Raw genomic sequence first — 24,577 nt, 5'->3', positions numbered from 1 at the left:
TCTTCACCAGTTTTCTAAGCCTAGTTTCTACTACTCTTTCCCATAACTTCATGCTGTGGATGATCATCTTAAAGCCTCTGTAGTTACTGCAGCTCTGCACATCACCCTTATTCTTAAAATAAGAACCAGCACACTTCTTCTCCACACAAGAGAAGGACAAACTATACCCATTTAGGTTTGTTTGTTTGTTTTTTGCCTTCATCTGTTTTGCTGGATGTTGCCATAGTTGATCTAGTATGGATCTGCTTGTTGACATCACATATTGACTCCATACAAGTACAGAAAGTCACAGATGTCCTCAGACATACTATACTCAAGTATACTAACGTCTTGCACCACCATGCTGCCTCATTATCAAATTAATCTGTTAATATTATTCTGTATCCTTTGTATTAATGACGGCACCGGTGGAGGTGTGTCAGACAGTGATGCCAAGCAGGTCAACCAGCAGCCTGTAATTCAAGGGAAGTGTGTCCTTTGTATTAATATCCAGGGACAGTGTTATCATTTTAATTACTTGTGTCCTCAAGCTTTAAAGTTTCAGTTTGTGATCCAAATGTTCTAGGATTGGAGCTGGAAAACTAATTAACAGACATTTATATAAATGATGGGCAGCAGCATACGACAGTGTTTTCTGTCCTACTGTTATATTTTAATCTTGGAATGTGTTAACAATACTCCCTCTGAATGGTATGCCACTCCATTGTAGGTTATCTCCGCCACCAAAGTCAGCAGACATTTACAGCTGGGTGGTCTGGGACAAGGCAGGCAACGTGTCTCGTCTAAGGACACAAACAAGTATTGTGACTGTGGATCGGGCCTAGGTCTACAAATGGGTAGCCCAGCTCTTGTCCCACTGAACTACCTGCTCAGCACACAAGCAGACCCATAATTCCTAAATGATCAATACAGTATTTTTGTCAAACTCTTTGAATGAAAGCAGAAACTCTGCAATACAAGCACATCTTGATTGTTCCATCTCCTCTCCTTTGTGGTGGTGTAAAAAGGCAAAATGATCAAAACTGCCACTGTCCGAATACGTATGGACCTGAATGTAGGTCATCAAGAGGGCCCCACAGTGTGTCCAGACAATGCAAAGTCATGGGGCAAACAAACAAACAAAAAGACTTTGGAGGCACGGGTTAGAAGAACGATACATTCATGTGCTTTAAAATCTGTTCACTGAGACCTCTAGATGTTCTACATATATTTAAATTGTAACAATTAATTAAAGACTAGTGATAATGTTGTTCCTTTAATGACTGAGCTATGAACTATTTTAACCAAGTCACCAATTGTATTCCATTTTATGGTGCTCTGCTCTTCACCACTGGATGTTGTGAGCACTTGGTCATTTTAGCCACTGAACTCTATATACTGTATATGGTTTCTTTGATGCAACATTTCTGTCTTGTGACCATTCTTGTTGCACTTTGTGTTATTTATTTTGGTACTGGTAGTACGGCCTAAATCAGGTGGTCACCCCACTGAGTATGGTGTGCTTGGGGTTTCTTCCTATAATCAAAATGCCTGAGCGAGTTCTTCCTGACCACTGTTGCCACTGTGCTTGCTCGGGACCTTTCGCTTGTGAAAAGTCTCGGGGTGATGTGTTGTAACTTGGCACTACATAAATAATATATTCATTCATTTTCTATACCCTGCTTACTCCAATCAAGGGTCGGAGGGCAAGATTCAGGGTACACCCTGGACAGGACACCAGTCTATCTCGGGGCACTACATAAATAAACAGAATTGAATAATGTTGCAAAAAGTTTAATTTCTACAAATCAAAAAACCCCTTATTTATACCTATTTTGACTTGTACCTCTTTAAACAGTTGGATTCATAGTTTGCATCAGTATATTTTGTCTTTCATCAATCTTCCTGCCTGGAAGAACATTGAACCATATGGCGACACCCCCCCCCCCCCCCCCCCCCCACACACACACACACACACGCACATAATTCCCTCATACCAAACAAGACACCCTTTCACTTTCAGCTCAGTCAGCAGTTTAAAGAGCAGAGAACGACAAACGGATGTGAATATCGAGCAAGACAATGCAAGGCTGTCTTATTAAGGGCATTTTCTAATTTAGATGGTCATTATCTTAAATGTCTTTGTGGCTGCATGTTTTTGCCAAGACATCCCGTCTCAGTCATGACCAGTAGAATATGCTGGTGGTGCACTACAACTGTATATCACTGGGTACTCAAGCTTAAATAGGACATATAACACTAATCAACAAAAACAAAAACATTTTATTCTTTCACGGACTCTAAGAACTGATTTAAGGTCATTTTGCGGTGCTGAATCCGAGTCTGAGCTCAGACGTCCTCTATCAAATCAGGTTTTTTTCTTTGCAATCTACATGTTCCGTATTAATGGATTATAGAAAAGTTCCTCATTCACTTACGAGTTTGACTCCACTAATCGTGCACAAAAGCAGTTTCAAAAGCATAGTTTTTAAACCAGGTTCACAAAATATGAACAAGAGGTGTAATATCATTTATGGCGCCGAAGAGGTGTGCGAGACTGCAGCTTTTGCTTCTATGCTCGATACAACAAATATGTTTTCATATCTCAATGATGCGATGTGACTGGAAAAAAACTAACACCAGATTCGAATTCAACCCCCAAAATTACCCAAAATCCACTGAAAAATTCCATGCAAGAGAAATTGTGTTGACCACTATAATAGGAAAAAAGTCAAATTTGTCATCATGTCATAAAAGCAAACATTTAAGTTTATAGTCAAAAATACAGTGACTGATGGGGACCATAACACTTGCAAATTGAGACAACAGCAAATACAGAAAACATTTATAAACACAAAAGCACCTGCTTAAAAAAAATTAGCAAATTGAAAAATACAAATATTGAGAATGCAACCATAATGTGCAGCATATGTATCAATTTAAAGTGCCCTCATGAACACTGTTTACTTATAAATACTTAATCAGCTCTATCTCAGGTAGGGATAGAGGCTGAGTTTCAATTCAGTTTCAGTTCAGTTCAATGCAGGTTATTTGTACATAGTGCCAAATTACAACATTACGTAGGTTGTCCCAAGGTGCTTCACAAGGGTATGGTCTAATCTTACCCACTACATGAGTGGGTAAGATTAGACTTTGACCACCCTACGTGAGTGGGAAATGTTAAGGAAAGGTTAATTCAGGGACCACATCCTTCAAAGGCTGCGTTCAGCAAAGCCGAATCTTGACAGCTGCACACAACAAGCTAGTGTAGAGGGCGTAACCTGGAGTTTAGTAATCATTTTCAATGCTTATTTAAATTGCATATGGAGCCCAAAATGGTCCCTTTTTTATTTGCCAACCATTTTGTCTTGGGGAAAAAAGATAATACACAATGACTCTTGGGATTGTGATCGTGATTTTGACCGTTGGGGTTTTACATAATTATTGTATGGCCTTGCCTTACAATATAAAGCGCCTTGGGGCAACTGTTTGTTGTGATTTGGCGCTATATAAAAAAATTGATTGATTGATCAGCTGTATTCCAAAAAAGCTTTGAAATGGGACAGGCTATTATTACGTCCATCAAGGATGTAATAAAATCACAACAGTTTATTTATTTATTTGTCTGTCTTTTAGCAGGATTATATCAAAACTATTGCACGGATGTTGATGAAATTTTCACCACAGATACACATTACACCATGCATGGAAGACTCCACTGAATTTTGGAGATGATCCGGATTCTGGCTCAGGATTTCCCTCACTAAAAAACTGACTCATTGATTGGATTTCCATGTAATATATGTAGTCTCAACAAAATTAAATTAAACTTTCTTGCATGATGTGCTTTATTTGAGTTGGGGCTACATATATTTATTACATGAAAATCCTGCACAAAATTGAACTGAGTTCATCCAATGAGTCTTTTTTTTTTTTTTTTTTTTGAGTGCATGCAGGTGTCTCTCACAGAGTAAACACTGAAAATATTCAAACTTGCACCAATTAAAAAAAAAAAAAAAGACTAATTTGTTGCTCCTAAATTTATTAAGTATATTTTATAATTTAAGATTTTAAACAGGAAAAATGTATCAATTTAGGTGCAGAAAATTGCAGTCATTTTTGTTTTGAGTGCGTGCAGCTGTGTCTCACAGAGTAAACAACACTGAAAATATTAAAATTTGTACCAATTTTAAAAAAATGTACTAATTTGTTTCTCCTAAATTTATTAAGTATATTTTATAATTTAGGATTTCAACCACATTAAACAGGAAAAATGTATCAATTTAGGTATAGAAAATTGCAGTCTTTTTTTATTTTACTTTTTCTTTCTTTTTTGTATGTTTTCAATGAAAAGTACATATAAGGACATCGTGGAAATTTATAAAACCTTTATATTATAAATGTATTCATCTAAAAATGTAAGGTTGTCTATTTCAAGCAGCTCATTTTGTTCATTATTTTTTATGACAATCACAAATAATTCAACAAACCGATTGAGGTGAAAATATAATCTCCTTCTGTAAACAGGGCAACTACTGTGTGTGACGACCACTGATCTGCTAATAACGTATGCTATAGGTGTGAGATTTCCCCTTCAGAGTCTGGAGAGGCTCAAGACAGACCCTCTGATCTCTGCTCCTAATCCAACCACAAAGATGTGAGGATGATATCAAAAACTGACACTACAAAGAGAACCATCAACATCAATGAAAGCACTGAGAAAGTCTCAGAGGCTTTAATGCACTCATATTGCATCGTAAGTCCAAGTGATTGTTGAAGACTTTCACACTACAATTATTCTACATTTATGCACTAGAAATAACTAGCTGTGACTCCGAAGGGCAAATAATTTTGTGAATTACTCTTTTAAAATAATGAAACTGACTTTTTTTGAGCAGATAATCAGCTTTGGAATGGCACAGTCTCTTAGTGGTTAGCACTGCTGCCTCACTGCGAGAAGGTCCTAGGTTCAAGTCTCACCTGGTCCTTTCTGTGTGGAGTTTGAATGTTCTCCTCCATGTGCTCCAGCTTCCTCCCACTTCCACAGACATGCAGGTGAATTGGTGACTCTAAATTGACAAACTAATGTTGTGTCCAAGGTGTACCCCGCCTCGCGCCCTATGACTGCTTGGATAGGCTCCAGCACCCCCGTGACCCTTAATTGGAATAGGTGGGTATAGAAAATGAATGAATGATCAGATGTGACTTGGAGATACCTAGAAAGACATATTTTAAAATATAACACAATGCTAAAATACCCTTGGCTGTACGAGCACTGTGTACTTTATAATTTGCAGTTGTTTCATTATTAAGATCCTATTCTCAAGGTCGGTATCCGGGCATTTAACCTCGGGGGGGGGGGGGGGGGGTCTCTCTGAAAACATCACCAATCTCAATACAAATACATGTAATTTGGTCACTTTTGAAAGGGGTCAGACTCATCAATAAAGTCAATTTAATGTACAATGGTTCATTTTAGGGCAGCTTGGTGTATAAATCTCACCGTTCCAGGCAATGATAGTTGACAGCTGGCAAGTTAGAGACAATATGATGGCTGATTTCAATAAAACAACATATAGCCCAAACGTGTTTTCACCAAGCGGACAGTCATGTAAGCACAAATTCTTGCCTTTGGATTTGCCACTTTGCCGAAGTGACGTAGCGCCGACCTTGACAATTGTCTTACTTACAATTTGTACATATTCGATAAAGCTCCTCTATCAATCAATCAATCAAAAACAATATTTACATTTTAAGAGCAGAAGTTTTGCAAATCAAGGAATATTTGTGTCTCACCCTCTGTGCTTTTGCAGGTATTAATGAGACAAAATTAACTCTGTAGAAAGTTATTTTTGAGTTAGCAGACGTTAGCATGCATTCTGATGACTGCCAACTAGGTCCCACTGTTGACAGTGCATGTCAGAGCATAAACCAAGCATGAAGTCAGAGGAACTGAACTGCTGACCTCAGAGACAGGACTGTCTTGAGGCACAAATCTGGGGAAGGGTACAGAAACATTTCTGCTGCTTTGAAGGTGCCAATGAGCACAGTGGCCTCCATCATCTGTAAATGGGAGAAATTCTGATCCACCAGGACTCTTCCTAGAGCTGGCTGCCCATCTAAACTGAGCGATCGGAGGAGAAGGGCTTTAGTTAGGGAGGTGATCAAGAACCCAATGTTCACTCTGTCAGACCTCCAGCATTCCTCTGTGGAGAGAGAAAAACCTTCCAGAAGGACAACCATCTTTGCAGCAATCCACCAATGAAGCCTGTATGGTAGTGGCCAGACAGAATCCACTACTTAGTAAAAGGCACAGGGCAGCGCACCTGGAGTTTGCCAAAAGGCACCTGAAGGACTCTCAGACCATGAGAAACAAAATTGGTCTGATGACACGAAGATTGAACTCTTTGGCGTGAATGCCAGGTGTCATGTTTGGAAGAAACCAGGCACCATCCCTACAGTGAAGCATGGTGGTGGCAGCATCATGCTGTAGGGATGTTTTTCAGATAAAGATCAAAATGCAGCATCTTTCAACCAATCACATAACTTTACTGATCCACGCCGAGGGCAACGGTTCGCCCATCTGGTGCTGAAGAGCAGGCAGAAAAGACAGGCAGAACACTGTGTGGTCAGCTTGCAAGCTGAAGTAGAAATGATCTGTTTAGTGAAGGCATCTTTCAATGCATCTAACATTGAAGCCCGTTTCCCTACGACGGCGTTTTAGGGCCACAAAGAATTTTTTTTAAGACTTAGAATAATGTTGTAATATTATGAGAATAAAGTCGTAATTTTAAGACTTAAACAATAAAGTTGTAATTTTACGAGAAAAAAGTCGTAATATTGTGAGAATAAAGTCGTAATATTGTGAGAATAAAGTTGTAATTTTACGAGAATAAAATCATAATATTACGAGAATAAATTCGTAATATAATATTTCAACTTTTTTCTCGTAATATTACGACTTTATTCTCGAAGGTCCAAAAAAAAAAAGAAAGAAATTCAGTGTGGCCCTAAAACTCCGTCGTACGTTTCCTATCAGGCTCTAAAAAATCGGGAAAAACCACCTCAACAAACCTGATGCCAAAACCTGGGAAGACATGGGCTTTGTACCGAATCTGACGGGTCATTTCTTAAACGCTGGACTCTCATGGCCACAACTTAAAAAGGTAAGCAGAAGAACCATATGCATCATGGCATTCTAGAGGAGTTATGAAGTTATTATTATTTGCATGAGGAGATATGATGTTAGCAAAGTAGCAAACTGGCCATGAGACATACTGTCCCAACAATTCCTTACATCAAATCACCTTTCTCAGCCCTGGAACTCACCCCTACAAAATCTCTTTGATCTACAGCTTTGAGACTTATCTGGCCCGTAGACAAACAATCAAATAAACACAAGAAAATACATATATGTTTTGGTAACAGTAATTATCACTTGTTGCAGTCGTCTAGAACTGTACCTTGCACTTTCGCCCGTCCACAGTCTCCTCGTCAAACTCTTCACCAATGTGGAAGTTGATCTCAGTTGTGCGCACACTGGTGGATGTTTTGATGTAAAACTGTTCACCATCTTGGCGGATCTCCACATGGGGGTTGGAGGCCGCTGCCACAGCCACCTTCCTCAACATAGCATTCACTCCTGATCGCACACAACCAAGAACAGGGACACAACGGAGAAACAGGTCATGGTTTCAGTTAAATGTGCTCCATAAATAAATGACAATGTAGCATTGTGTTTCAAACTGACAATTGTAATCATTATCTATCTACTAATTACAATAATTTGACACTTTTTTTCAAGACAAACCAAACCATTTTAAGTGTTATCTGCTTCTGAATACATATTGTTATAGCTCGCTCATGTGTTTATATTGTTGCACCGTGAACAATACAAAAGACAACAGAAATGAATTTTTAGTACAAAGAGACACAGCACGTTGTGTAAAACAGGTCAAACTCTTTGCTGTGAAAATCAGCTATGAGCAGAAATCAGATGGCCCACAGTCAAGCCACCTCATAGGGGTGAAAGTTTCTTCTATTAATTTGTGACCAACATTTTGTGGAGCCTAAATGACTTGGATGGTTTCAGGACTCTTTCTTCTTGACCTCATAAAGTATGTCACAATAACAAAACATATTTTTGTGAACGTATTGCTGGTCATTGTTGTGTTTGCCTTGTTTAGGTCAGTTAAGACCTGGGTTATGGCCTTATTTGTCCTTTTTACTTGTAGAAGTCAAGGTGTTGAGAGTGAAGAAAATGTTTACATTTTCTCATCTTTTAAATTTTTATTTTTTGCGTATTATTTTATTACTTCCCTGTGTGTTAAACATACATGAGCTGTAGCTGACTTTTTGGTAAATGAGTGTACACACCCCATTATTATATGGCTGCGATGCTACACGCGCTCTGATTGGCTAATTACCAGTCAGATATTTTCCCATATCAGACTGGTTACAGTGACAATCGGTCTGCAACGCATACTCCATAACTATCTAAACAGCATCACAAAAAACACACAGATTGAAAGCTAACGATCGGACCATCTGTTAAGCTAGTGAAGGTGAAGAAAGCAAATGAGTCCAACACCGTCAGCAGCATATTAAATGACCAGTTGCAGGAAAATGTTGTCAAATCACACCTTCATACATTACCAGCCTAATGTTCATCTATCCAGAGTGTCATACAAAAGCTACAGAGAACTGTGTTTTTATATTTGATACAATGATAGATTTTGAGTCAAGGAGTGGATTTATGAATTACAGATATTGACTGATCCAACCACCACTAAAACATCTATGCTTTTTTTTTAACACACACACAACTCTCACATGGCCAGTGCCATGTGACCGTTTTGTATTTGCAGCTTCATGTGTTGATAACTGACCCAGAGGTCACACTGTGGGAGGCACTGACTTCAAGGACTGAAACTGTGCTCATGGAGCTCAAAACCATGGGGAAAATGGCTTAATGTGCTTTGACATTACAAAACATCTGTGGCCAGGACGTCAAGTTGCAGGATCCTAACTTCAACATCCAGAGTAGTACCGCCGTGCATGGTATTCTAATCCTAGTGGTGTTACTAAGGGTGGGTAGACTGCTGAGATTTATCATGTTGTAATGAGAAACACTGGAGACTTTTGGAGAACTGTAGGGTCTATAGAAGTGCCCACTTTAAGAATTCTGACCACAGACTCATTATTGCTTTCTTGAGAATTCAGTTGAAGTCTCACAGGATGCCGTCTGCTCACTCCCCAAGATATAAGCCGGCCAGTTTCAAGACTGTTTCATGGGCATTTGTGCACAATGTGGCTGGAAAACTTGCAGACATGGACACAATTGGTGATCCAAATGAAATTCAGGAGTTGTTCCACAACTATCCCCTGAAAGGTGTTGGGGATTCTGTTGGAGTAATTGCCAGTGTCCATAGAAGGAGGTATTTTATATCTGAGAACACTCTGAATATGATCCAGAGGGGTCGTCGTGTATGCCTTGATGGTTGCATAAGTTGCTGAGGCAGCACGCTGTGATGTCCCTGACAGCAGTCAAGGAGGTATTTCTTAGAAGAATGTGGCTCACTATCTGTGGTCTAGTGAGCCACAGCTTTCTTACAGACATTCATAGCGCTATGTTTCTCAAAAGCTACACCTCTTCCCACCGTGCTCACAGCATGTGATGGCTCTGTCTTGACAGATGCCTCTGCTCTGTTGTCCCATCAGGCCAGCTGCTTTGAGAAGCTAAAAAGCTGATCCTGCTGACAGATTGTTAGACATCTCCAGGGCCTGTGTGTTTGCAGCCGATCCTCCAGTCCATTGCAAGCCAACAAATGTTCATGAAACCACAAACATAGCAAAACAGCCAAACGTGTGGAAAGTTCCAGTGATATGCAGTATTGGAACAGTGCTCCTCCAAGATGTTTGAGATGTTCTCCTGGCAAAGAAAACATTCTTCATTTCAATCTGGAAGACAGGACTTGTTATCCCAGTCTGGAAATGAAAGGGTGACCGATTGTATTGCAACAATTACAGGAGTATTATAGTGCTTCTCTACCAGGAAAGGTGCTTGCAAGAATGATTCTTAATAGTACTCAGTTGTACAACCCCAATTCGAATGAAGTTGGGACAGTGTGAAGTAAGTCCCTTCGGCTGCTCCCTTGTTTGCACTCGGGGTCGCCACAGCAAATCCAAGGTGGATCTGCATGTTGAATTGGCACAGGTTTTACGCCAGATGCCCTTCCTGATGCAACTCCACATTACATGGAGAAATGTGGCAGGGGTGGGATTTGAACCCAGAACCTTCTGAACTGAAACCAAGCGCATTAACCAAACCACTTGGCGCATTAACTGCACCAAGTGCATTAACCGCTTGGCGCATTAACTGAAACCAAGTGCATTATCCACCCCTGCTACTAAGTTAGGACATTGTGAGAAATGTAAATAAAAACAGAATACAATGATTTTCAAATCCTCTTCAACCTATATTCAATTGAATACACCACAAAGACAAGATATTTAATGTTCAAACTGATAAACTTTATTGTTTTTGTGTAAATATTTGCTCATTTTGAAATGGATGCCTGCAACACATTTCAAAATTGCTGAGACAGGGGCAACAATAGACTGGGAAAGTTGATAAATGCTCAAAGAACACCTGTTTTGAACATTCTAAACAGGTGAGTCTCATGATTGGGTATAAAAGGAGCATCCCCAAAAGGTTCAGCCATTCACAAGCAAAGATGGGGTGAGGATCACCACTTTGAGAACAACTGTGTGAAAAAATAGTCCAACACTTTAGGAACAATGTTTTCAATGTCCAATTGCAAGGAATTTAGAGATTCCATCATCTATAGTCCATAATATAATTAGAAGATTCAGCGAATGTGGAGAACTTTCTTGTCTGTCTCTTGGTGCTTGGTGGTGGGCATCACACTCTGTCTGGCCACACCCTTTTTCTGGTGCTTTCCACACACGTGTTCCTAATCTGTAGCTCATCACCTGAGTGTATATAAGCTTCACTGGTTGCACTAGTCCCTCGCCAGATCGACGTGCCTTGTGCCTTCCTCAAAGCTCTGTTTCATGTTTTTCATAGTCCTGCTTGCCTCATTGTGTTTTTTTGACCACCTGCCTGTTTTTCTCGACCATGCCTTTGCCTGATTTTTTTGTACTGTTGCTCATTTTGGACTGCCTACCTGTGTACTGAATCCAGCAAACATTTTCAGTAAATGATCTTAAACTACAGAGTTGTGTGTTTGAGTCCTGCATTTGTGTCCAGCCATTTTAGACCACCAAACCTGCTAAAGATGGGAGCAGACTTCAGTGGGCATGTTGAGGAAAAGAATAGACGTAATAAGGAAGTAAAGAGTAGATATGGTGTCAAGGAGAGGGATGTGGAAGGGCAGATGGTGGTAAAATTTTGCCAAAAGGATGGAAATAGCTGTCCTTAAAATTTATTTTAAGATGGACAAGCACAGATTGACATAGGAGTGGAGGAAGGTGCACATAGGTTGATTACATCTTATGTAGGAGCAGCAACCAAAAAATAAATAAACTGGAAACTGTAAGGTGGTGCCAGGGGAGAGCATCGCTGGATGACTTTGGAAGTGAAGAAAAGCTAGAGAGTAAGAGCTGGACCAAGGATCAGATAGTTTAAGCTCAAGGAGGAAGAGCGTTGTGTGAAATTCACAGAGCAGGTGAAATAGGCAGTGCATGGAGGTGAAATGATTCTGGATGACTTGAACACCACTGCAGATATGATGAGGGAGACAGTTAGGAGTATACTGGGTACGATATTTGGACAGAGGAAAGAAGACACAGAGACTTGGTGGTGGAATGAAAATGTTCAGGAAAGTATAAGGAGAAAGAGCTTGCTGAAAAGAACTGGGATAGTCGGAGAGATGATGAAAGAAGACAGAAGTACAAGGAGATGCTGTGTAAGGTGAAAAGAGAAGTGGAAAAGGGTAAGGACAAGGCATTTAGCAAGATGTACATGAAGTTAACCACTAAGGGGAAAAAAAGGGATGTCACAGCATGAAGTTATGGGAAAGAATTTTGGAAGCTAGACTTATAAAAGAGATGAAGACCTGTGAACAGCAATATGGTTTCATGCAGAGAAAGATCACTACAGATGCAGTGTTTGCTCTGAGAGCACTGATGAAGTATAGAAAAGGCTAGAACTAGTTCCATTGTGTGTTTGCAGATTTAGGGAAAGCTTGTGACAGGGTGCCAAGAGAGAGGTTGTGGTATTGTATGAGGATGTCTGGAGTACATACAACATTTGGCATAAAAATGACTATCACAGACGTCTAACTTATTGATAAAATTAGTACTTGAAGTGTATTTACATTCACTGGAAAAAAGAGAATGTTTGAACCAACTTAAAAAAGTGTTACAGTTTGTAAAAACCTGAATGAATTAAGTTGTTTGAACTTAAGTTTGAAAGTTAAATCAACTCTAACTTACAAACTTAAGTTCAAACAACTTAATTCATTCAGGTTTTTTTTACAAATTGTAACACTTTTTAAGTTGGTTCAAACATTCTCTTTTTTTCAGTGTTGTTTGTGCAAAGAACACATGTATGTCTTTTCCAAACTAGCCCACAGAATGTAATTAACTTGTGTAGCCTATTCTTGCAGTATATTCCCTTTTTCGTTGACAATCTGTACTTTTGGTAATAATCCTGGACTACTGTGGGGAATTCACAGAATCAACAGCTAATTATGAAGATGTTGATGGAAAGTGGCGACTCAGCAACCCCTCAATGCTTATTAGTCACCCACCACAGCTTTCCATCCAAGAAGCCTTTATTTAAAGCATGAATGAGTGATCTGCTCCAGCAGATGAAAATAATGTGTTCATGAACTGATGAGCTCCTAAATTCAACAAAGTGACAGGTTTCCTATTGCACTTACAATTCAAAGAAACAAGTTTCTTGAAGGGTATCATGACATTGATAGTTGGGATTTGGCTGCTACACACTCTGGACACAGACTTGTTCTATAAGAATGGGAAATGTGTCCCTTCCTTAGCATTAGAGTTAAATATTATGTTAAAGTAAAAATGGGACCGATTCTTAGAGAGAAAGTAGGTTTTGCATTATATTTATCGACAGATCATCAGAATAAATGAAGTATGTTTAAACTGCGGCTTTCCAGCTGTACAAAATGTAAAAAAAAAAAAAAAAAAATTCGCTTTTAACTCTTCTTGTGCTGCTAAAATAAGAACCATTGATGTCTATAAACTTCTAATTTTAATCCAGTTTGCTGTCAGCAGTTCCTAGAGAGTGGTTGAAGTGCCTCCACTGTTTACACAGTGGGACTTTTCTCTGAAGGTTTTTACATTATTCCCAGACGGCAGCCTTTTGCTGTATCAGTCTCAGCACGATGAAATGTTGCCACACAACCGAATGACCCAGTTAAACTTGTCCAAATCAAAAGCCATGCAAATTATCACAGAAGTCTAAAAAAAAAAAGGGCGAAAGAGATAGGACGCAAGAGAATAGCGCTGGGCTCCGGAGACTTTCCATGACATTCCGAAATCACACCCTACTTAAATTCTTGACATGAATAATGCCCCCCTCTCCACCCTCCACCTCAGTCTTCCTGGCAGCAAACCCATGTCTCTTTAGGCTGGAATTCTACATCCAGTGATTCATATCTCCTGCGCTGGGATTCCCCTCAGCAGCATCTCCTTTCTGCAGGGAGCTCCTCGGACAATGTTGGAATTCAAACATTCCATCCCAGAGAAACAAGAAAAGCCTTTTTCTATTTGGACATGATGGATTATCAGCCTCACGCAGAGATGTTGAAGGGAAAAGGGAGGGAGAATTTTGTGAAAGAGGCTTACCCAGGGCTTTGAGAAGTTCGTCAAAATTCTCACTTTTCTTCATCTTCCAGGTGCCAGCGAAGTTGGGCATGTCTGCGGATGCTGCCTCTCTGAGGGTTAGCTCACCTGCAAAAAGAACTTGTTCCACTCTGCTTACTGTGTCTCAACCCTCCTCTTCCTTCCCCCGTGCTCCTACTTCTCTGCACTGGGATCAACCTCTTCTTCACTCCGTCACACCCAACAGCTTTTCTATCCTTAGTTAGTATTCTGCACCCTCGTTCCACCTGTCTTCTCGCAGACGGACGCACAAACACAGTCGCTTCCTCTGTGCAACTGCTGGCTGCAAAATCTTGTTTAGGCTTCTTTGTAACGCCTGTCTTTAATGGGAGTCACAGGAGGTCCGCCCCCTGAAAGCTCTGTCCCATTAATACCGTACAGCTCGACTGACACGTCTCCTTTCTCTAGGGACCACAAAGACTAAATTCTTTCTTTGAGAGTATATTTATAGAGCTTGGGTGCACAGCTACATCGAGGACAATATTTTTTTTTCTTTGAGAACTTTCTGCAGAAACAGATTGTGGATCATTATTGGTGTCAGGTGTTCTCAACTGAAACTAGTGTATTTACATTTAATTTTTGTATATATATATATATATATATATATATATATATATATATATATATATATATAATTTCATTGTACATTACAATGGCTTTTAATCTTAGTTTGTCGTATATTATTGATTTTATTGTACTTTTTAATTGTGGAAATGTGGACTAATGTAACTGATGTTAAAGCACAATGAAATATATAACCTGCACCAAAAATTGGTATACAAATGAAAGTATTGTTGTTATCTATATTATAATAGCCAAATGGCCTGTGTGTGTGCGTGCGCGATCACACAAAAACTGGGGAAAATTGACATTTGCCACTTGGAATGCTTATGTATTTTTGGTCAAGGATGAATGCTGTGAAAACAGAAAGTTGGTAGGACAAATGTTTTTGAAGAAATTGACTATTTTAGCTAACCAATAAATATGCTGCAATGCACCATGGGAGTTTTGGGTTTGGGGGCTTTAAATGTTGTTATTATGGTTCATGTTAGTTTAACAGTGTTTTTAATGTTATTGATTTATTGTGTTTTTGTAGTTCAACTGGTTTAGTCAGTTTAGATAATTGTTATGTTGCTGTTACCATGAGTGAGTTAAGTGTCATGTTGGCATCATGAATGAAATGTGTAGTGTTTTTTAATGTTTTCTGCCACTGTCTTTGTTTGTCTTATGCACAAACTGGGGAAAGCTGACAATGGCTGTTTGGATCAAGGATGAACGGCACCAAAACCGAATGTTGATAGGACTAATATTTTTAGAGAAACTACATATATTAGCTAACACTGAACAATGGTCACTGATATTTACATTCTGGATTCACACGCCAATCCAGCAGTGGGTGGTAAATCATCTGTATATTATTTAGTAAGTTCAATGAGAGTACATAATGTAATTGAGATGGAAAATGGAAACACTTATTTCCATTGTGGTCCATTTAAAAGGGACAAAATAGAAGTAAAGTAGAAGTAAAAATAAAATAATAATAACCTAAACAATTTATAAATACATTAACACAGTAAATGTACATAAAAATTAGATAATTAACAGGAACTAAAAGGGTTGAGTTTTTCTACTAAAACTGTTGAGGTCTAACATCTAAGGTTCTAAAAATAGTCTGGAATCACACACCATTCCAACTCATTATAGAATCTTTGCACACTTTATTACCAACCTAGAAAAATTTCAGCTGTCTATTTTATAAACACTATCCCGTGGATCCCCATACCTCCATTAAGACCCTATACTGTATCATATTTTAAATTCATGCATCCATCCAGTTCCCACAATTCAATTTATTTTATTTATATAGCCCACAGTCACAACATAAGTCAGACGAAGGTGCTTCACGAGGATAAGGTAGGTAACAGTGATAAGGAAAAACTCCTGAGTGTTTTTGAGCAAGAAACCTCAAGCAAACCAGACTCAGAGGGGCAAACAACTGCTGAGCTAAAATGTCATTCAAATCCAGATTAAACTAGAAGATCCCTGAGCAAAAGTCCAGCGGACAGTGTGACCCAGTCCCATGACACAGTTCACCTCAAAATCATATCAGAATATCACAATGACACCAAAACAATCGTGCAGCGACTTCAACCATCACATGTTCAGGCAGGGGACCGCCAGGTAGTTTAGCCATCACTGAAGATCAACAACACTTTGGAAAATAAAGACAGAGCAGAACTCAACCAGCTGGAACAAACAACTCACAGGACATTAATTCTCAGAGGCAAAGTGACAGATTGCTAATGTGATCACCGGCAGCCAGCCCACTCCAACAATTTAGATATGATCAGACTGAGTCCTGGTCCAATTGTTAGTAACATAATATAAGACAGAGAAAAAAGAATTTCAGTGCAACATGTTAGTCATACGAAAAAGAGAACAGATGGGTCTTTATTCTGGATTTGAATGACTCCACAGAATAAGAAAGTTTTAGCTCAGCAGGCACTGATCTACAGAACACTGCATGATAAGAACAAGCTCTGAGGCCTGCTGACTTCTTTTTAACCTCTGGAACACAGTCTTCTTGTATCCTGAGAATACCAGCTAGGGAGGCGCTAGTCCATGAAGGATTTTCTGTGCTGGTAACAAAACCTTGATTCATAATTGATGTAAATAAAGTCCAAGACAAATTCAGTGGCAGTTTTACCATCAGATAGCCTCGTCCACAACAACCACAGAAGACTCCAAGCTGTCACTGATGTTAAAGGGGGCAACACACAGTATTAAGAACAGGGGTATGTAAACTTTTGGTCAGGTCATTTGGTTAGTTTCCCTGGTCATTATGATTTATAAAGAGTAAACACAGTTGTTTGACAATAAATGACTTCACCCAACCACTAACCATGGAAAAAAAAGTTTTTGTGTTATCATTCATGTTCTCTGAAAAATGGCCAAAATAAATAAATAAAAAATTCTGCCAGGGTATGTAAACTTTTGAGCACAACTGTATATATATGTCATTAAGGTAACAATTTGCACAACTTTTAAGTAACTCATACTCAACCACTGCTGAGTAAATGCCATGAGATGTTAGTAGTAAGACTAACTCAAGTTTAGTAAAGCATTTAGTGATCTAGTTTTGTGCACTTGATTTGCTTTGTCCTTTTCAAGGGCACCATTTACATGCACACTAAGAACCAGGGCCCGTATTCACAAAGCATTTCACGGTGCTTCAGACATGGAATTAATTTTTTTAAACCACAACAAACAATCACAGCAGGTAGGACAATGTGGCGAACATGATAACAACACAGAAACACAAAGCAACGTGAGAACAGACAATGAAAAACAGAACTACACCAATACAGAAACCAGGCAAAATGAGAAAATAACAAAGGACCTAGCTTTATGAAAACTCCAGCAAAATACAGGATATGGACACGATATAGCCACTTTATAAAAGAGCAAATGAGAGAATTTAAAGATCTTTGCAGTGCCCTTAAGAATTTAATGTGTAACAGATGGGAGTGATTTTGAACATGAATTCAGTCAAGACAAAACTGACAAACGGGAACAAATCTGTTATGTGTCGACGCGGGTTGAGGAGCGGACCTGCGTCTGACAGAACCCAGCGCCAAAACAACCAGAAAGCGGTTCCAAAAACAAAACAATTTTATTTTTCCCCCTTCTGTGCAATACAAAGTGTACAAACGTAAACTGCGTCAGTCTGGCGGAGTGAAGGACGGCACGCTCTCCAGCGCCCAAAAGGATCAAAGCCTGGCGCTTCTGGACCCACGTTCACCGCCAAACACCCCCCAGGTGGACACGACAAACCGACTCTGCGAAGGATAGAAAAGGTGAGGTAAGTCAGCAGCTACAACTAATATCCTTCAAAGGCACACACTATCAGCAACACGTTCAGGTCTGAATTTAAGCTTTATGTAAATGAGCAGCTTCTCACAACAGGTGGAGGATCATCAGTCCGCACGCCACGGCAGTGAGAAGCGAGCTGCACAATTCTCATCAGTGTTCACATATACTGCATAACAAAATACCAAGTTACTGTTAACAATTATTCAGACAATCAAATCACCTCTGATGTGTGCTGACAGCATGTGTCCCTCACCCGTCCTCCTTCACAGGCACGATGTGTCAAACCCAGGCGCGGTCATCAGCGTCTCTCAAACAAACATCACAAGGTCGAGTTTCCGGCAATTCTGCTTGAATCACACATGGCTTAAATGCAGAACGCCATCTCATTATCTGCTTCAGCTGAAAGTCTTTAAGATTGCACGTGAGCACCATCCACAGGTGCTGCACATCACGTTGATGAGGGTGAAGGACTCTTCTGCCAGCACCTTCTCCACAGACAATAACTGTTTGCATACCACCTGGAGAGCAAAGTAAAGAAAAGAACACCCAAAATGCCCAGCCAAACCCCCCCACCCAACACACAACACAAATCGGAGAGAAAAATTACTTAAACAGAACATAAAACCGATAGAACAAAGTAAAGCAGGCTAAAGTTTGTAATTTGTAAGATTATTCCCAAAACCCCATTGGTTTTTTTTCCAGATTTTACTAAGACTGGGTGGCATGGTAGTTTAGTGGCTAGCCCTGTTTCCTGGTTGTCCTGGTTCACTTCCCACCTACTCTTTTCCGTGAGGAGTTTGCATGTCTCCTTCAGGTGCTCTGGCTTCCTCCCACTTTCAAAGACATCCAGAGTAGTTCATTCAAAGCTTTAAATTAACTGTCGGCTTTAATGTTTGTCTGTCTATGTGTGGCCCTGAGATAGCCCAGTGTCCTGTCCAGGGTGTACCCCACCTCTCACCCTGTGACTGCTGGGATCGGCTCCAGTAAGACATAGAAAATGAATGAATGACTGAATTAGACCAAGTTTTGAATCAGTTGTGTTAAAATCAATTCATTAGTTTTTGTTAATCTCCTAAAATTGTAATGAACTAACAAAAATACATGGGCAAAAATAACACTAATCATTGGCAGATCCAGGAGTTTGTAAGGGGGGGGGGGATTTGTGAATGTGTTGTGCTTCCCTAGGGCCCCCCTTGAAAATGTTGAATTTGCCATTTTCTGCATTTTGGTGCATATTTCATCACAAAATGCGATCACAAAGAAAATATACTTTATAACCTGTTTTATTTATTAATTTGAACTTGTATTGTACAGTCTTGAATGTGATGCTATGACATTATCATGACAGTTACAGTTAACAGAAAACATTTGAACTGTCGTTGGCTAAAAAGGTGAACAAACTATCTATACCTTGCTGAATCATGGTCTGGTACAAATTTATCTAGCTAAGTCACTTGTTGCTGAATAGAACATTCAGAAACAGCATTCAGTGGGTTTTTGGTCCATGAAAGGGAAGACAAAATCACCTGGGCTAGAATGGAGTTTAAGCTGAGAACGTTAATGTGATACGAACAGAGAGTAACAGCAACAGTCAAATTTAAAGTCTAAGAGGAAGAAATGCCATCAATCATAAACAACTCAGTGGAAAGTCTTGGAAACTGGTAGGATGACACTCTAGGAGACGCAGAGAACAAGAAAAACATGGACCCAAACTATCAGAACGGCTAAATAAGATCAACAAAACTGGACTCCCAGGAAAGTATAAGGCTCCGTTATACCGGCAGTGTCTTCTACCGAGGCTGATGTGGCCACTAGTATTGTATGAATTTCCAATAACCACTGTGGAACTGATGAAAAGAAGAGCCAATATCTTTGAAAATGGCTAGGAGTCTCACAAAGTTTTATATCCACTGGACTCTACAGTAAAACTTCAAAATTACAGTTGCTACACACATCCTTGGTGGAAGCATTCAAAGTAATGAAATGCAGATTTGTGATGACACTAAGACTCCCAAGACGAAAATGTTCAAAAGGCAGGAGTGGTTATTAGAACAGGCAGAAAATGGTCAAGCAGTACCACAGTCAAACAAGCCAAAACCATGCTGGAAATAAAGGACATCACTGGAAACATATGCAGTGGACTTCAAATTCAAGCAGTGGAAAAATGCTAGAGGAAAGGAGAAGAAGAACTTGATGTAAGAGGAGATCGGAAGAGGTGAGGAGGATATCAGAAAACCAGAAGCTGTGTCACTGGGGCAACAGGGATCATGGATAAGATGGAACCTACCCTAGAGGAGGTTGTCATGGACAGACATTTGGAAGAAGGAGTAATTTTGCATATCATTGTTCTTGAGGTCTGTCTATGGTGTACTACTCTCCAGTCAACCCAGCAAAGCAGGGACATGTTGAAACTCCAGACTGTAAACTGTGCAGAGAGCAAAGAAGAATGGTCCATTTCTGGAGAGGATGCAAGGTAACACTACAGCAGGGAAGATACCCCTGGCAGCATGACCAAGTTCCAGGGAACTGACAGATATGCTTGAGACAGAGCAGAGAAAACAGAGAACATCCAAAAAGAAAACCCCATTGATGCAGTTCATCCAGGCAGAGGACAAAGCAAAGTCCACACTGATCCACTCTAACAGATGGTACAGCATGGGAGATGCAAGTGGATCTTGGGAGGAAGTTGGTATGTCCACCCATTGTGTAGACAACCTTAAGACCAGGGTTCTGACATCTTGGGAAGCAGATCTCAGAAGTTGGAGTCTGACCCACCTAGAGCAGGTATTATATGCTGGAAGTAAATCAACTGCGCAATAGTTGACCCTGTAGAAAAATGACCACTTGGACTAGTAATCGGTGTGAGTGTCGACAATGTAGCTTTTCTATTCTTCTCTGCCCGCTCTTGCTCTCGTTTTTATGGAAAACTGTTGTGTACCAATTTTTGCGCCAAGAATCGTAGTGTATTGTGGGAAAATTAAGGCGCATTTATGGAAATGCAAAGCAATTGAATTGATTAAAATGTAAAATGTTATACACTACTAGTCAAAGTCACATATGTAACTTGTTACTATTCTCCGATCACCCCAGCAGATCATTCGACTCTGTATGACTTTGTATGTTCATGCAATGCCATCTACATGTCCTCCCTCACCATGTCCATAAACCTCTTTAGTCTTGTCTTCCTCTACTTCGCCTGCCTGGTAGCTCCATCCTCAGCATCTTTCTCCCTACATACCCTGTGTCCCTCCTCTGCATGTCTAAACCATCGCAGTCTCACCTCTCTGACATTATCTCCATACTGCCCTATCTGCATTGTTCCTCTGATGTACTCATTCCTAATCCTGTCAGTCCTCATCACTCCCAAGAAAATTAGCAGCATTTTGTAACATCAGCTCCACCTCCAATATTTTTCTCAGAACCAGTGCCACTAAACCAACCAACATAGCTGTTCTCACTTCTATCTTGTAATCTTTCCTCTTCACTCTTGCAGATACCCTTCTACCACAAATCACTCCTGCCACTTTTCTCCACCCACTCCAACCTACCCGCACTCCATTCTTAACCTTTTTACCCTATCATATGTCACGGTATGTCATGATTCAGCAACACGAAATATACATTAATCTATTGGTTTGTGATATTGTCACGAAAAGCACCACATTTTCGTAATGGGGGCGGGGGGTCGGGTCGGGGTGGTTATGGTTTGGGTTGGAGGAATGAGTAGGGTTAGGTTATGGTTAAGGTTAGGGTTGGGGGTAGGAGTAGGGTTAGTAATAATGAGTTAAAAAAAAAAGTCACAAATTTGAATCATGTCATGACGGGGGAGCACAAAAAAAAAACAAAAACGTGAGACTGGGTTGTTTTTACCACATGCTCCGTTACTTTGTAGAGTCGATACCTAGTATTTAAAGTAGAGAAGCTTGAATCTTCGACTGGACTGGGTTGCTTGACGCGAGGTCGTTTCACTTCAAATCGCAGAAGCTTCCTCAGCTAAAATTCTTGCTCTGGAAGTCTGACTTCTGTCTGACTCTACAAGAGTCAGACAGAAGTCAGACATCTCTACTATGGAAACCACCTGGACAACTGAGAGCCTACACAGTAGTATTTAAAGTGATCTACCATCACCACCACCTCTCTGGGTTCATCTCAACCTCCTCCTTACTCTCACTACAGATCACAATGTCATCTGCAAACATCATAGTCCATGCAGACTCCTGTCTGATCTCGTCCAACAACTTGTCCATCACCAATGCAAACAAGAAAGGGCCCAGGTCTGATCCTTGATACAATCTCTCCACATTGAACACATTCATCATTCTTACTGCACATCTCACCATTGTCAGAGTGTTCTCATACATATCCTGCACCACCTGCACGTATGTTTCTGCTACTTTTGACTTCTTCGTACAAGACCACAGCTCTTCTCTTTGGATCCTACCATAAGCTTTACTTCTTTCCACTATACCCCCCCTGCTGGATAACACCACCAGTAGCAGTCTTTGTTAACCTGGGCCTCAACTGATCCTCTACGGAAATTTGATTAATGATCAGCATGTTAAGAGTAGGGATGCCCATACTGAAAACAGCATTCTTCACTTATTCAGGCTGGGGACCGACACTCAGATGCACTGGTTTGTGCACCCCAAGTGCTTGTGTTGCACTCTGTATTTGATTTAAAACTTTGAGAAAATTAACCCCCAAACAAATGATTAATATATAAATAAAACAACCTTTATGTCATGGATGCTAATTCATCCCTTTGCTTCATTGTTTGTTCCCTCTGGCATCAACAGTGCATTAAATATGTATGAACTATATCACATTGTGTGTATATTTTCCTCTCGTATTTTGTAACACTGCAGCACTTTGGGTGATTTAACCAATTTGAAGTTACTGTAAATACTTTACTTCACATGTAAACAGAAAATTGAGATAAAAGAGACTTTGAGGACATCAAAGAGCAGGATATTAAACCTCCAGTTGATCTGAGCTGTTTAATTCAACGTCAAGAACATGAGTCAGGCTTTGGTAAATGTATTAACTTATCAGAATAACAATGGCTACATTTACATTCCGTTAATATTCGGGATAAGGTCAATATTCCCGTTTACATGCTTAAACAGACAGTTACTCCTGTATACATGGTCATTGGTATCATTTGGAATATCCCCATCTAAACAGCAACGCACGTCTTCCACCAGTGCTTGATTTGGTCTGGCGTTTGTGCAAATCCTGCTTCGCGTAACTTTTCGGCCACCTTCTTGTAAATGTCGCTATCTCGGTTCTTTCTACCGTCAATAAAAGACATTATAGTCATGTCTTTCACGATACTAATGAAGTACTTGGTTTCCTCCTCACTCCAAAAGTGTGGTGCTGTGCTGGTGCGTCTGGATTTCCCCATGCTTGTTTACTTCTGCTTGTGGTGTCCGGTGGGTTGCGCGCGCCGCATACAAGTAGTTGCCGTACTCAAAAGACCAAGATTCTTTGCGGATAGGACATGTGCAGAACACAAAATAATTTTCCTTTCTATGGGGATATTCCGATGCACGTTTATATGACCTGATATTCGGGTTAGAAAAGGAGTAACCCAGGGGTCATATTCGGGTTTTTAACTAATTACTAATTTTTGTTGAAATATATAAGATAAGATCAATATTTATCCCGAAGGAAATTATTTTGCCAGAGTACTGAAACAGTAAACAGTGAACGATGCATTTTATTTTTTTTACAATAAGTACAACAAATTTATATGAAATGATTGGAAGACATTTGCACAAGTTGTTCGATAATATTGCACAAAAATCTGAATAACTCTGTTTATGTATTCATACTGCGGGGGGTGGGAATTATACAGGCTGATTGCCACAGGTAGGAAAGACCTCCTGTGGTGTGCTGTGGTGCACCTCAGTGGTCTCAGTCTATGGCTGAAGATGCTCTGACAGGACGTCAGTGTGGCATGCAGGGGGTGGGAGGTGTTGTCTTGGATGCTGAGCAGTTTCCTCAACATCCTCCTCTCTGACACCTCCACCACAGACTCCAGCTCAACCACCAGGACAGAGCCAGCGCTCCTGATGAGCTTGCTGAGTCTGTTTGTGTCAGCTGCCTTATGGTTGAATATATATGTTGTGGCTGAAGACAAAATGTGCCAAAATTATAGTAAAATTATATCACATTTTATAATTTATTTTAACATGACTTCCCATTGACCCAAGTTGCCTAAAAGACTGACCACCATCTTTTAAGAATAAATGTTTGGAATAAAATTTAAATAAGTTTAGATGTAGCAGGTGCAGATTGGCATACTCGTATATGAGTATTCCCAGTGAGTAATCACCTATTTAGCCCTTTTTTCAGTGGAGACCATCTAGAAAATTTTAACACTGAGGAGGCCACTTGGATGGGTGGTGGGATGTCTTAAGGACTGACAGAAGGTCCAGTTGGTGCTGAGTAAACTTTTAGATATCTCCTACCAGGATGACTACTATCTAACGAGAGTAACTACGTAGGTAATGTTGAAGTCATTACAAGCGTTGATGGTTATGACTGGAGAGATAATGCAGAGAACGACGTTTTCACAACTTCACACAGAGAAAGTTTTGCTAAATGTCCAAATATTTGTATATCTGTGTATATGGATCATTAATTTTTTTTCCACCAAAACATCCCACATGATTTTGTACATCAAAATAAATAACTGTAAGATGCCACTTTCATAAAAGAAGAATTTAATATACAGTAACAGTCAGCACAGTGGCTTAGTGGTTAGCACTGTTGCGTCACAGCAAGAAGGTCATGGGATTGATTCCCACCTGGGGCCTTACTGTGTGGAGTTTGCATGTTCTCC

General features: G+C 39.9%; 1 protein-coding gene across 1 annotated transcript in view; it reads right to left on the bottom strand.

Annotated features, from left to right (window-relative positions):
* Positions 1–14,176, bottom strand: part of LOC117515410 (cellular retinoic acid-binding protein 1) — a 37,316-nt gene extending 23,140 nt beyond the window's left edge. Inside the window, exons 1-2 of the mRNA XM_034175973.1 lie at positions 13,822–14,176; positions 7,443–7,621 (exon numbers count right to left, since the gene is read on the bottom strand). Coding sequence (XP_034031864.1) covers positions 7,443–7,621; positions 13,822–13,891 — 249 coding nt within the window. The 5' untranslated portion in view covers positions 13,892–14,176. The remainder of the gene's footprint in view (positions 1–7,442; positions 7,622–13,821) is intronic.
* Between the last annotated feature and the right edge of the window lie 10,401 nt (positions 14,177–24,577).

Source organism: Thalassophryne amazonica, chromosome 8 (genome assembly GCF_902500255.1).
Source record: "Thalassophryne amazonica chromosome 8, fThaAma1.1, whole genome shotgun sequence".
NCBI classification, from domain to species: Eukaryota; Metazoa; Chordata; class Actinopteri; order Batrachoidiformes; family Batrachoididae; genus Thalassophryne; species Thalassophryne amazonica.
Note: the sequence above shows the minus strand (reverse complement) of the source record. Positions and strands in the feature narration are given on the sequence as shown.